Genomic DNA, 14,013 nt, shown 5'->3' on the forward strand with positions numbered 1-14,013 from the left:
AGCCATTCATTGAAAGAATCCTGGAAAATGATAGAATCGACTACTTCTATCATTTTTCTTGTCATTATCAATACTTGCAACGCATTATAAATGCATTACAAGTATTGAAGCGGCCAGGCCTACTGTGCAGCGTCATTGAATACAATTGAACTAAACCATAGAACGGCGACATCTCGTCAGCCGCTCCGTATAGTATGTGGTATAAAAGTGATGTATAAACGTTGGGAGTGACTTTGCTAAGAAGGTTAATGTCACTCCGTTGAAGCTCTTTCTCCTGGGATGGGACATAGGCATTTATTTCTCATGTCCTAGCTCGAAAGCTTAGGCTTAAGCGCCATTACTCGCTCTCTGAAACGAGAAGAAGTTCTGATCCCACACCCTTCACGCATACATGCTAAATGGTTGTTATCAGATAAATATATGCAAAAATAAATAGGAACATTCTCACCAGGTCTCCGTTATTAAGGATTCCAGTACCGCTGTGATTAGAACCACCTCTGATCAAAAACATACGGGAACGGTTTATGTTTGTTCCAGGTTTTAATCAACGACGAATGCCACTGGTATAGCCACTTCTGTTTTCTTCCTTTTCCGCCCGTTTCTCATCACACTCACTCCATAAGCCGACTTATCTGATTCCGCGATACTGTTTCTTTAATCATTAATAAAAAATATTCACAGCAGCATGTGCACTCTTTTACCAGCCAAATCGAATAGCACGTGGAGGTCTCATTAATCACATGACAGGAATTCCAATACTTTCTCTGCAGCAACACTAATCGTTAAAACTGGAACTGATCGGAACTGAAACAATACTCGCGGAAACTATCAGAAATCTTGAAAAAAAAATCCTTGGGCAAAGCACTACCAGTCGTTTTGCAAATCTATCGGCCGAACGGAACACCACGTATCATCGAAGAAAAAGTGACAGACGATTTCCTAGCCGGCGGAATAAGATTTTACTGAACAAATAATTCACGAGAACGAAAAAAAAACGTGACAGAAAAATCTGAACTACCGTCCGCGCGCACTGACTACTACGATCCTCCTATACTTTGAATTAATTCAGAACTTCCTCCAGGAACTGTATAGGGATTCCTTTAGGAATTCCTCTTGATATTGCTTCCGGGATTCCTTCTGGAGTTTTTCAGGAAATCGTGTAGGGATTTCTTTAGGAACTGGTACAGGGAAACCCCCATGAACTCTTCTAAGGATTCCTTAAGAATTTCTCCAAGAATTCCATCTGCGATTTCTTCAGGAATTACCCAACGAATTCATCCAGGAATTTCTCCGAGAATTACTGCAGCGGTTTCTCTAGAAATTTCTACAGGAATTCCTCCAAAAATTCCTCCAGAAATTTCGCCAGAAACTCCTCTAGGAATTCCTCTAGAGATTTCTCCAGGAGTTCCTCTAAAGATTTCTCCAGGATTTCCTAAAGACATTCCTCTAGGATATCTGCCAGGGATCTCTCCAAGAATTCCTTCAGGACTACCTCCAGGCGTTCTTCCAGAGATTCTTCCAGGAATTGCTTCAGGGATTCCTAAACGAATTTCATCGTGAATTTTTCTAGGCACTCTTCCAGGAATTAATCCAGAGATTTCTCTAGGAATTCTTTCAGCGAGTCCTCCAGAAATTCCTTCAGATAATTTTCCAGGCATCGCTCCAGGAATTCCTCAAGGAATTCCCCAAGAGTTCTTCCAGGAGTTCCGCCTCGCATTGCTCCAGGAAATCTTCCTGGGACTCCTCCATGAATTCATGAAAGCTTTCCTCCAGGATTTCATCCAGGAATTTTTCAAGCGTCTTCTCGACGAATTCCTCCAGAAATTACCCCAGGAATTGCTTCAGGGATTCCTCCAGGAATTTCACTAGGAATTAATCTAGGATTTCGCCAGAAATTCCTCTAGAAATTCCACCAGGATTTTTTTCCAGAAATTTATCCCAAAATTCATCTAGAGATTCCTCTAGAAATTCATCCAGTAATTGTTTCAAGAATTCCTCTAGCTAGAGATTTGTCCAGGCATTCTTTCAGGGATAGCTCTAATTACCACAGGAATTCCTCCAGGATTATATCCAGGAATTTCTCCAGGAACTCCTCCATGAATTTTTCCAGGAATTGGAATCTTCTAGGGATTTCTTCAGAAATTTTTCCGGGAAATTCGCCAGGAATACCGTCAGGAATTTTTCCGGTATTCCTTCAGGCATTTCTCCAGATATTACTTTAGGAATTGCTTCAGGGATTCCTCTACGAATTTCTCAGGGGATTTTTCCTGGGAGGTTGCTCAGGAAATCCTTAAGAAATTCCTCTAAGGATTCTTTCAGGAAATCCTCTAGGGATTACTTCACACTTTCTTCCAGGAATACCTGCTTAATTTTTTATGGATTCCTCCAGGCATTTCTCCAGGAATTCCTCCAGAGATTTCTCCAGGAATTGCTTCGGGGATTCCTTCAGGGATTTTTCCACAAATTTCTTCAAGGATTCCCCCAAGGATTCATTCAGGAATTCCTTCGAGGATTTTCAGGTTTTTCCAGGTTTTTTTTTCATGAGATTTTTTTCAGAAATGGAAAAACAATAGAAATAGAATCCAGGATTGTATACAGGAATTTCTTCAGGAACTCTTCCATGAATTTCTCCAGGAATTGATCTAGGAATGGCTTCTGAACATTCTTCAGAAATTATGTCAGCAATTCCTCCTGTAAAACCTCTGGGGATTTTTTTTCAGAAATTCTCCCAGATATTCCTCTAGGAATTGCCTCAGGGATTTCTTAAGGGATTTCTCCACAAATTTCTCCAGGAACTTTCCCAGAAATTCCTCCAAGGATTCTTCCAAGAAATTACGCTGGAACTTCTAAAGAAATTCCTCCAGAGTTCTCCAGAATTTTCTCTAGAGAGTTTTTCAGGAATTGCTTCAGGAATGCATCTAAAGGAATTCCTTTAGGAATTATTCCAGGGATTCCTTTCAGAATTTATCCATGAATTCCTCTATGTATAATTGTATACTTTCAAAAATTCCTCCTAGAATTGCTCCGGGAATTCCTGAAGTGATTTCTTCAGTGATTTTTCAGTTTCTTAAAAAAGATCATGTCAATCTTTGAAATAATGCACGAGTAAATAAAAATCCCAAATCTTCCAGAAATTGGCCATCGCTACCAGCACCACGTAGATTTGTGTAGAACAGGCGAGCTTTTTCCAACGAATCCCACATAATACAACAGCATGATTGCTGAAGGGTTGAATAATGCTTTAATATATAATGTTATTATATTCAATTTCATCGTGTTGCGTTTTGTTATAAAAGCTGGTAGGTACAAATTTTCTAAGGGTGCTTGCCCCCCCTGACCGAAAAGCTGGCTTCGCCCTTGGAACTTAATGACCTTGCTTGATACCTCATTTCTCGGAACTGGTCATTTCGGAAAATGTTACTCTGGTAAATGGAATTCCGGGAAAGTGGGTTTGCCACAAAAGATCTAAGTACTGGTCGCAGTGGCTCACCCGAACAGAAAAAAGTGGGTTCCAGCAGATTGAAGGGGTTTTAGGGTTGGAGAGGTATTTCAGGGACGTGTAAAGGGACTTTAAGGAGGTGGTGTCAAGGTTCAAGGGGAACTCAGAAGGTTTCAGGGAGTGATCTAAATTTTTTTACATCAGTTTGTGGTATTTGTCTGACAATGAGCATCTCCCAGAGTGTTTAGAGTCTTGTTCCTCAAGATGTCAACAGACAGTAATTGATAACGCACGCACATTTCCCACTAGGGATAATGCTTACCCTATCGACTGACCAATATAATTACAGAATCTATGAATCAATGATGATTTCGCATAAAAACTACTATATATGTATAATATTTGTAGTATGTGTTGAGCAATCCAGTGAAATACATAGCAGGTTTTTGTTGAGTGAGCTAATATTTATTTTTACAACTCGCTTTGACGGATATATGGAAAACACTTTTTCAGAAGATTCAGAAGCTATCGAATTTGATATTCGGATCGCACCATGGGTCGCACTATTTACACTAAGGAATTCCCGAATGATTTCCGGGAGGAATTGCCGAAGGAATTCCAGAAAGAACCTTACGGAAACTCCTGGAGGAAACCATGAAGAAACTTCTGGACTAATCCCTGAAGAAACTGCTGTATTAAACGCCGAAGAGACTTCAGAAAGAATCTCTGATGGTTTAAGAATCTCTTTCAGTGAGATTCTTGCAGAAACTTCTGAAGAAATCCATGATTGACATTTTTGAGGAATTTCAGAAGCAACTCTAAGAACAATCAACGAAGGAATTCCTGGAGGATTCCTTAGAAAATTCCAGCAGGCAGGAATACCCAAAAGAATTGCAGCGGGATTTTCCAAAGAAATTCGAGAAGGAATCCCTAAAGGATTTCTAGTAGGAATGAACGAGAAATATCCTAGAGGAATCCTCGAAGAAATTCCACGTGTAGCCCCTGGAAGTATTTCAATCCTCGAAAAAACTGAGCTGAATACCCTGGAAAATTTTAGGAGGAATCCTTAAAGGAATTTTGGGGGGAATCCCCGAAGAAGTTCCAGGAGGAATCTTTGTAGGATTTTCATGAGGAAACGGTAAAAAATCCAGGAGAAATCACCGCAGGAAGTCCCAAAAGAGTTCCAGCACGAATTTTGAAGGAATTCCAATCCCATGGATTTCCAGCAGGAATCCTCAAAAGAATTGCAGTGGGAATTTCCAAGAGATTTCAAAAAAGAATCACCAAAGGATTTCTAGGAGAAATCTACAAATATATTCTGGAGGAATCTAAAGGAGTTCCAGAAGGAATTATAGCAGAAATTGCCGAAAGAATTTCACTAGGATTCCTCGAAGGAATTCTAGGAGGAATCTCCGCATGAATTCTAGCAGGAATTCCCGAAGGAATTCTAGGAATAATATCCGATAGAACTCCAAGAGATCCCCAGCAGAATTCCAGGAAAAATTCTCGAAGTAATTCTAGATGGAATCACCTAGGGATATCTGGGAGGAAATTCTGAAGGAATTCGAGGACGAATCCCCGAATAAATTCAATGGGGAATCTCATTTTATGAGAAATCTCCGAAGGAAATCCAGGAGAATCCCTGAAGGAAGTCTAGGAGGAATACCCGAACGAATTCCAGGCGGAACCCCTGAAGCAAATCACCGAAAGCATTTCAAAGGGAAACCCCGAAGGAATTCCAGCGCAAATTCCAGAAGGGATTCTTGAACTCCAGGAGAAGTTCCCGAAGGGATTCCAGGAGAAACTCCCAGCAGTAATCCCAAGAAAAAAATCAACAGGAATCCCAAAAAGAATTTCCAAGAAAATTCGAGAATACATCCCCAAATGATTTCTAGGAGGAATCAACGAAAAATATCCAGGTGGAATCTCCGAAGCAATTTCAGGAGAAATTCCTGAGAGAATTGAAGGAATTGAAGAATTGAATCACCGAAGCCATTCTAAGAGGAATCCCTGAAAGGTTTCTAGGAACTCTAGGAGCAATCTCTGAAGGAATTCTTTGATGAATCACCGAAGGAATTCTAGTAGGATTCTCCGAAGGAAGTCCAGGAGGAATACCCGACGGAATTCCAGGAGAAATCCCCGAAGAATGTACAGCAAAAATCTCTACAGGAATCCCTGAGCGAACCTTCAAAGGAATTCCGGCAGGAATCTCTGAAGGATTTCCCGAAGGAAATCCCCTAAGAAATCTAGGAGAAACTACCGAAAAAAATCCAGAAAAAAATCCCGGAGGGATTCCAGGAGGAATCTCCGAAAGAATTCTAAGAGGAATTCTAACAGGATTCATCGAAGAAATTTCAGGAGGAAACCCCAAAGGTATTCCAGGAGAAACCCACAACGAAATATCAGGAGGAATCCCCAAAAGAATTTCAGGAGGAATTCTCGAAAGAAGTCTAGAAGAAAACCCCGAAGGAAATCTAGGAAGGATCTCCGAAGCAAGTCCACAAGAAATTACAGGAGAAATCTCTGCAGAAATTCCAGAGGGTATTCCTGAAAGAATTCCGGTAGGAATCTCCGAAGGATTTCCAGGTGGATTCCTCGAAGGATTTTCAGTGGAATCCCCTAAGGAATCTTTCTGGGAAAGCGAATGGATTTGCAGGAGGAATCTCCGAAAGAATTCCTAAAGCAATGCTAGAAATAAATCCTGGAGGAATTATTGTAGAAACTCCATCAAGAATATCCTAGACATACACTCCCGATCAAAAGTTTGGGGTCACCCCATCAAAAACATGTCATTTTTTTAGTCCCACATCTTCGCCAATTTGCGTTCGATTTCAAAACCCTAGGTCTCATTCAAAATATGATAAGTCAAAGAAACATTGAACATGATTTAAATAAAAAATAAAATAAAATGCTTGTATGTAAACTTAAGCTAAAGTTGCCAAATTTTCTAAAAAATGAATAAAAACTTACGGCAGTGTCGCTGGAAATTGGGTCGACCAAATTTTAAGATGAGAGCGGTAATATAACCTATTTTCTATTAGCTTTCATCCGCTTTTTATCGAACTTAGCTAAAAAATCTAGAAAAAATAGTTATTAAATATATTCATCGATGAAAAGTTTGGGGTCACCCCTCAATATGACGTATCAGCCAAAAGTTTGGGGTCACTTTTGTAAAACATGGAAAAGTGATTTGGTGATATCTTCGTCATCTGTAGTTCAAGTTTAATTCTTTTTGGCTAATTTCAAAGATAATCCATTCCATCCGCCTGGAAAATTCTCGAGGAATCCCCTAAGGATATCCTGAAGGAATCTTAAAGGGAACTCTTGTACCGTAATCCGGGGTCAAATTGATCTTCGAGTCGAAATTGATCAGAGGTTTTTGTGTCATATTAACCATAGTCGTGCGTTGGGGTCATTATAACCCAGGCGGACACGCTGAGCGTACACTACGTCAGCGTGGTGCGCGTTAGCTAATGCATGAAGAAAGTTAAGCATATTTTAAATAGTTACCTTCCAAGTATCATGCTGTAGGAATCAGATACTGAGCGATATTTGAAAGGTAACTATTTGAAGTATGATTTATCTGACGGAAAAACGTCTGATCAATTTCGACCCGGAGATCAATTTCGACCCGGAAATCAATTTGACCCCGGTTTACGGTACTAATCTTTGAATGAACTTCTTTAGGAAACCCTGAATAAATTTCTGGAGGAATCTCTGAAGAAACATCTGCATGAATCCCTGAAACTCCTAAAGGAATATACTAATTTCTAGAGACTTCCTGCAGTAATTCCTAAGGGAACTTCTTACTGGAATTCTTGATAAATCTGCAGGAGGCATCTATGTATCCTCCTGAAAGAATTTAGGATGGGACTTCTGTAAGCCATCCCTGAATCCTAAGGAGACTATTAGGGGGATCCCTGAAGGAACTCCTGGAGATGTCACCGAAGGAGCATCCGGAGCAATCCTTGGGAGAACTACTATACTGCATGAATCCTCGAAGGAACTCATGAATTAATTCTCGGAGGAACTTCTGTAGGAATATCTGAAGGAACTCCTAGAGAAAACACTAAAAGAACTCCTGAAGGAATCTCTGAAAATTGTCCATGAGGTATCCCGAAGAAAATCCAAGGAAATTCCTGTAGGAATCCTTGATGGAACTCCTAGAGTGCTCCCTGAAAGTACGTCTTGAGCGATCCCTAAAGAACATCATGAGAAATCTCTTGTTAGAATTCTAGAAGAATTCCTGTAAGATCTCCTGGTGGAATCTCTGATGTAGCTCTAGGAGGCATCCCTGAATTCTCCTTAAAGAATTTTTGAAGGAACTCCTGAAGTTATCTCTAAAGGTACTCCTGTCGAAATTCTCCTGAAAGATTTTCTGAAAAAAAAATCCATGGTGAAACTCCTAGATGCATGCCTGAATCCTCCTGGATGAACCTCAGTAGGAATTCCTGAAGAGACGGAACTTCTGCAGAATTCTTTGATTGTAATTTTGGAGGAATCTTCGGAGGAATTTTAGGAGGAATCCTGTACATATCTCCAAAAAAAACTCCTGTAAGAATCTCAGAAGAATTTTCTGGGGGAATCCCTGTTGGATCTCCCGGAGGCATCATTGATTTCGAAGAATCTGAAGGAACTTCTGGAGCGATGTGAATGATGAATAATGAATGAAATGTAATGAAAAAGGCTGAGAACCAGGCCGTGTTGCAGTTGGGATGGAATGCCATAAATAGAGAAAAAAAATACAAATTTCATGGCTAGAGTGAAAGGATGAACATGAATTAACATGAAATAAATGAACTTCACATCAATAATCTATCTTTTACCATGTGCGAACTTTTGCCCCACACAATGCGAACTTTTGCCTCTTATATGGGGCAAAAGCTCGTATTGGAGTGTTTGCATTAAAAATGTTATATGTTTAACGAGGAAAAACGATATTGTTTCTTTTCGTTTAATAATTATTTTATGATGACTGTTAGGTGCGAACTTTTGCCCCGCATTATTCTACCAGGTCGCTGCACTGGGCGATTCTAATCGAGACCCATCAGCCAAATTCCCACAATTATTTTTAATGTTTTAGCTAAAACGTCAAAATATTGCTAAAACCATCAGGTTGCAGCCTAAATGACGTATTGTTCAGATAAGATATTTTAAGCTTTTATCCGGAACTATAAGATTTCTGCAATTTTTAGAACTTAACGTTCACATTTCCCAAGTATGCGACCTCTTGGATGCTACTGTAGCATAAAGGAGTCCCCTAATGTGTTATATGTTTGTTTTATTTTAACTTGTAAATATTCCCCTAACTTGAATGTATGGTATGGTGGGGCAAGACGGGTCATTGAGCAAGATGGGTCAGTGCAGTTTCCCATCCGTACTATATATTTCTAGAATGTTTTCATAATTTTCCCAGGATTACACGAAGACGGGGTTTCATTAATTGGTTTGGGTCCATTAGTCAATCCTGAACTTATATTTTATTTTGAAGTTCGTCTTTTAGTTGACAGTCATCGATGCCGCTTTCATATCTCGATTTTGTCTAGGAATACTAATCCTAATCGGGCATCCTAATTCAGGTTTTAATACTTGAGCGCAACAATGTGATGTCTGTGTTAGAGAATTATTTATGACTAAGCTTTGCTCGAAATAGCCTAAAAGTTTGCAATCAAAATGAGATTGTATTTCTTGAGCTCATATAACGCCAGAGCGCTACAAATGTCAATTTAATTTAGGGTGATATTTACAATCAAAAATTCAACATGGAGCATACAGAACGCAAAAATATAAAGCACAAAACAAATTGAATACAAATTTTGTCTTTTGAGCGCCCCCTTAGGGGCCATGCACAAATTACGACACGCTTTAGGAGGGGAAGGGGCGAGGTTTTGCAGAACGTGCCGACCCATACAAACAATGGTGAAGTCCCATACAAAAAGCGTGACATAGAGGGAAGGGAGGATTGAAAAAGGACGAATTTTGCGTGACATAATTTGTGTATCACCCCTAGACCAACTCGATTTCGCTCAAATGCTGAACTTAGCTCCTGGGAGTCCAAAACAATCGATACAAGAGGTAAGACTTGGCATTTTTCGAATTTTATGTTTTTCATATAAGTGTGGGCCACCCTAATACGCCCTTTTCAAATGTTAGTCTAGATAAATGTTAGATTATGCAAAATTGATTCTTAAACAAATGTTTAAACATCCATAAAGTTTCATTGGTTGATGAGAGGCTACTGAACCTATATATGGCCATGTTTGCACGAAACACGATGAAAAATATTCACTTAATGTAGACATGAGAAAAGTTTTTGTTAGAAAAACTTTTTTCCCTTAAATATGTCACAGCAACATTGTTTGGAGAAAATGTAGGTACCGTCGTTGGGGGTGAGAATGGGTCAAAAAAGGATTCTCAAAGATTGTTTGTTAAATAACAAATGCAATTTAAGACGGAATAACTTTTTATTTGGTATGTATACTCTCCTATGTGGTAATGATAGTTTAGCAAGAAAGTATCACGTTACATGAATTGCTTACTAAACTACAAATGATTGAAAATTGACCCAATCTCACCCCTTAGAGGGGGTGAGAATGGGTCAAAGTATTCGAAATCACCTATCTATTAATATGAGTTAATTTTATTGATCATATCTAGTAAACCTACTTAAAACATAATGTTACCATGACGAATAAAAACTTAGGTAATTTTAAAAGATGATTAATCCACCTAAAAGGGCTAATTCAACCGAAAAAATGGTTGAAATTTTATAAAATAACGTTTGCATACTGTATCACCATTTTTAGCCAACATAAGCATCCTCATTAGGAGTTTCATCCTCCATGAGAGGAGGGGAGATTACAATGAGGGAGGGGCGCATTGAAATATTGATTGTAAAAAAAAAAACATGATAGTTTTAGTATACTGCATAGGAACCCGACTAGAAAATTATATCAATTTTATATCATATTGTGTTATGTTGTTATAATGTTTTTCTATAACTTATTATGTTACTAGCTGTCCCGGCAAACTTTGTCTTGCCGTCTTGTGGTGGTTTGACAACTGTTGAGCTCAAAATAGCACCGCACTCTAGATTGGTTTGATTTCGATTGTCTTGATTTTCTTCCCAGCTCATGGAAAATCAGTACTTTATCAATTTTCTTACTTTTTCAGTTTAATTTCGTAACTTTTTTTACATATAAACACAGCCACCATGAATACGAAGCAAACCATGCAAGTGTCAACCCGATCGGTTCGGCCGTTCATGAGTTTTGTTGCCTCAAAGGTACTTCAAACTCATTTATATATATATAGATAAACTAGATGCAGGATGATGTTAAAATAACCAAAATTATAACAAAAAGTACACTGGTCTAATCAAGATTATAACCTATTTTGTAACAATTATATCAAAATTATAACAAAATGTGATATGAATTTTAGCCTCAGGATTACCAGTTTCTATCAGATTTTGATACAATTTTGTAACATTTTTTTTTCCAAATTTCCCAGACTCAAAACTAAATGATAACATAATGAGTTATCAAACAATATTTATAACATAATGCGATATAATTGAGTTATAGTATTTTGAAAACATTAAGGATGTTGAACATGATTATAACACAATGAGTTATAAATATCATGGTTTGTTATAATTTTTGTTACAATTTTCTAGTCGGGAAATGTTTAACCAAACCCTCCGTTATAAACTCTTATGTACATGATCATTGGCCTCTATATTGCTAAAGCAAATCACTCCATCTCAAGATATAGGGTCGTTCAAATATTATGTTAAGTCTATTTTGAGAGCTTACGATATTGCAGTACACTAAAGATTAGCTGATGATTAGAGGAGCTGTCCAAACGCATGGGTGTATTGTTATAAATGATTTTAGGCACTACACGTATTAACACACTCGTTTGACACTTCTCGACATATTTTTGAAAGAAAGCGTGCTTTTATGAAAATACGGTGAACATGCCACCACTCTAACGTCAAATGGGGACTGGATAACAAGTTGAATTTTTAGTTAAGGTTATGTGCACTCGATAACTTGCTTGACCCAATCTCACCCCCATTCTTAATATTTAGACATAGGGTCGAAAATGTTGAGTTTCTAAATAAAAAGAGCAATGACAGCCCGCTTTTTTCATTACATCAACCAGGTAATACCTACAGCTAACCACTTATAAGAAAATTTATGGTTAGGTACTTGTGTTAAACATTACGAAGGAGAAATTTTTTCAGAGTGATTTACTAGTACTTTTATCATATAAGTTTAGCCACAAATTTAACAAAAAACGATTATTGCAAAACATCTTATTCTGCATCATGACGTGTAAAAACATCTATTCTTTGAAATAATATAAAGTTTTCAATATAAATTAGCGATTGTTGAAGAGCTATTTCAAATTTTATGTTTCTCCGTTTTGACCCAATCTCACCCCCCAGACCCATTGTCTCCCCCATCGACGGTAATTGAAATACCTTTCTCCAGAAAAAAAGCATCGAGTTTTTAAAACCTTTATTTTTCAGTGTAGGAATTAATTTTGTATTTTTGGATATTTTTCTTAAAAACTTCATGGAATTTCACGATAGTCTGCCATGCAACACTTTTTTGTAGGTCTTGTTATTTTTTTAGTTACCTACATCGATTTGAAAAAAAATCTATGAAAAAAAATTAGACCTTCTTCAAATGTTACTCTTGAAAAATTTCGAAAAACAAAATATGTAAAGTTGCTATGAAAGACCTATTGTTTATGCCCACGTTTCGTTCGATTCTGAGAGGGTGCTGCCAGCCCCATAGAAGGGTTGGCGCGAAATTCGTCTTATATGTAATTCTGTACAACAAATAAAGATTGCTAGAGCGGTCCTTCGTCAGTGATTACCAAGTTGCTCGCGAGGGCCCCTCAACGGCGGATCAAATGTTGATTCTTTGTAAAACATTCCATTAAACATTTTTCAGTGTAATGATAACAAACATGACAAGCACAATGAAACCGTTCAACCTTACCTGCAGTTTCTTCTCCAAATCTGCGATTTTCCGCTTCTGTTCCTCGTTCTGCTTGGTAGCCGTATCCAGTTCCTTGGCCACCGTTTGATACTTCTCCTCCAGCTGCTTCGATTGCTGTTGCGCTTCCACTGCTTCCTTCTTCAGTGAATGTATCAACTCGGCATCCGGCCCTGCGATGGAACTCTTCTCTTCGCCACTCAACGGATTCCACCGTTCACGGGAAAGTTCCGCTTCTAGATTTTGTACTCGCTGCAGCAACCGTTTGTTCTCGCGCTCCAGCGCTTCGTTGTTGCGCAGCTCCATGGCCAACAGTTGCTTTGTACTCTGCAGATCGTCCCGCACCCTGTCGATGTCGTCCATCTCGTCGACTTCGTCCTCTTCCGGGGGCGGGGCTTCCAGGTTGGCCCGCGATTCGGACTTGGCCAGCTGCTCCTCCAGGGTCATCTGCCGACGGAACTTGCGTAGGCCTTCCAGGATGGGTTTGCTGCGGTCGTTACACTTGGTCGGTTTCAGCCTGACGCCCGATTGGATTTCCTTCAGGAGAACGTTGTGGGCCGTGGCTTTCTCTGTTTCGAAGATAAATTGATCCTTGACTTTGGTGATGGATTTGCAGTGAACGATCGGTTTCGATCTGGAATGGGCAATAGGAGGAATCTGTTAGGTGAAAGTTTGATATAAGGTTTGATGTTTTTTTGCTGATCGACTGCAACATTTTGCTGAATTTCGTTGAGCTGAAAGTTTTGATAAAACTTCTGTTTTATTGTGGAAACAGCTATAACGTACAAGACATTCTACAAAATTCAAAATGATGATAAAAACTTTTAGCTCAACAGTTTAGCCAATAATTATTAATTTCACGAGTTAAACGTAATGGATAACATCTAATGTGATTTACGAACAGCATTCATGCATTAAAAAGAAAAGCTCCTCTAAACATAAACGGCTAACGATCGACAGTACCTATCATTGCACTCAACGTGGCGTAGCTTTTTGCCCTGTTCCACCTCCTTCATCATGTCGGACCAGTCTGGTCGTCTGCGCGGTCGCTTTCTGCAATCGAGAAACAGGAAAGGCATTCGAGGACCGATTAGTGGGATTAGTTCACCTCTGGGGACAGTTGGTCGACGGTGGACGAACATTCCGAAAGAGCTAGTCGAGGACCGTTTTGGATTCTTTTCTTATCTCGGTGGACTAACAACAACGAAAGGAAACTGAGACATGCACATTCCTGATGAATATAGGTTGAAGTTTTATAACTGAAATTTAACAAGTAACTTGAAACCATTTATCAGAAATTGTTTGGTTAAGTATACCAAGCTGTCATTTGATAGTGTTATGTCGAACCATATTGTACAACGTTTCCTAACTTTCATGCTAATAGTGTGACAGCTTGGTATTTGAAATGTTTCTGAACATAGCTTGGATAGTTTTTACATAACAATCTCTTCTAAAAACTTCAGGCTCTGATTCGGACTTATCTTGTCTGTTAAAAACTCGAAAAATATAATATCCAAACTATGTTCAATACTAGACTAGGTATAGGAAAAATACGTTTCG

The 14,013-nt window shown here is 38.8% G+C and overlaps 1 protein-coding gene across 2 annotated transcripts in view; it reads right to left on the reverse strand.

Moving 5' to 3' along the window:
• LOC109422734 (muscle M-line assembly protein unc-89) overlaps positions 1-14,013 on the reverse strand; it is an 88,409-nt gene that overhangs the window by 16,053 nt on the left and 58,343 nt on the right. For both annotated transcript variants that reach the window (XM_062842304.1, XM_062842303.1), the window contains exons 4-5: positions 13,417-13,506; positions 12,457-13,087 (exon numbers count right to left, since the gene is read on the reverse strand). In XM_062842304.1, the coding sequence (XP_062698288.1) occupies positions 12,457-13,087; positions 13,417-13,506 (721 nt within the window). The remainder of the gene's footprint in view (positions 1-12,456; positions 13,088-13,416; positions 13,507-14,013) is intronic.

The sequence above is a fragment of the Aedes albopictus genome, chromosome 3 (genome assembly GCF_035046485.1).
Source record: "Aedes albopictus strain Foshan chromosome 3, AalbF5, whole genome shotgun sequence".
In the NCBI taxonomy this organism is placed as follows: Eukaryota; Metazoa; Arthropoda; class Insecta; order Diptera; family Culicidae; genus Aedes; species Aedes albopictus.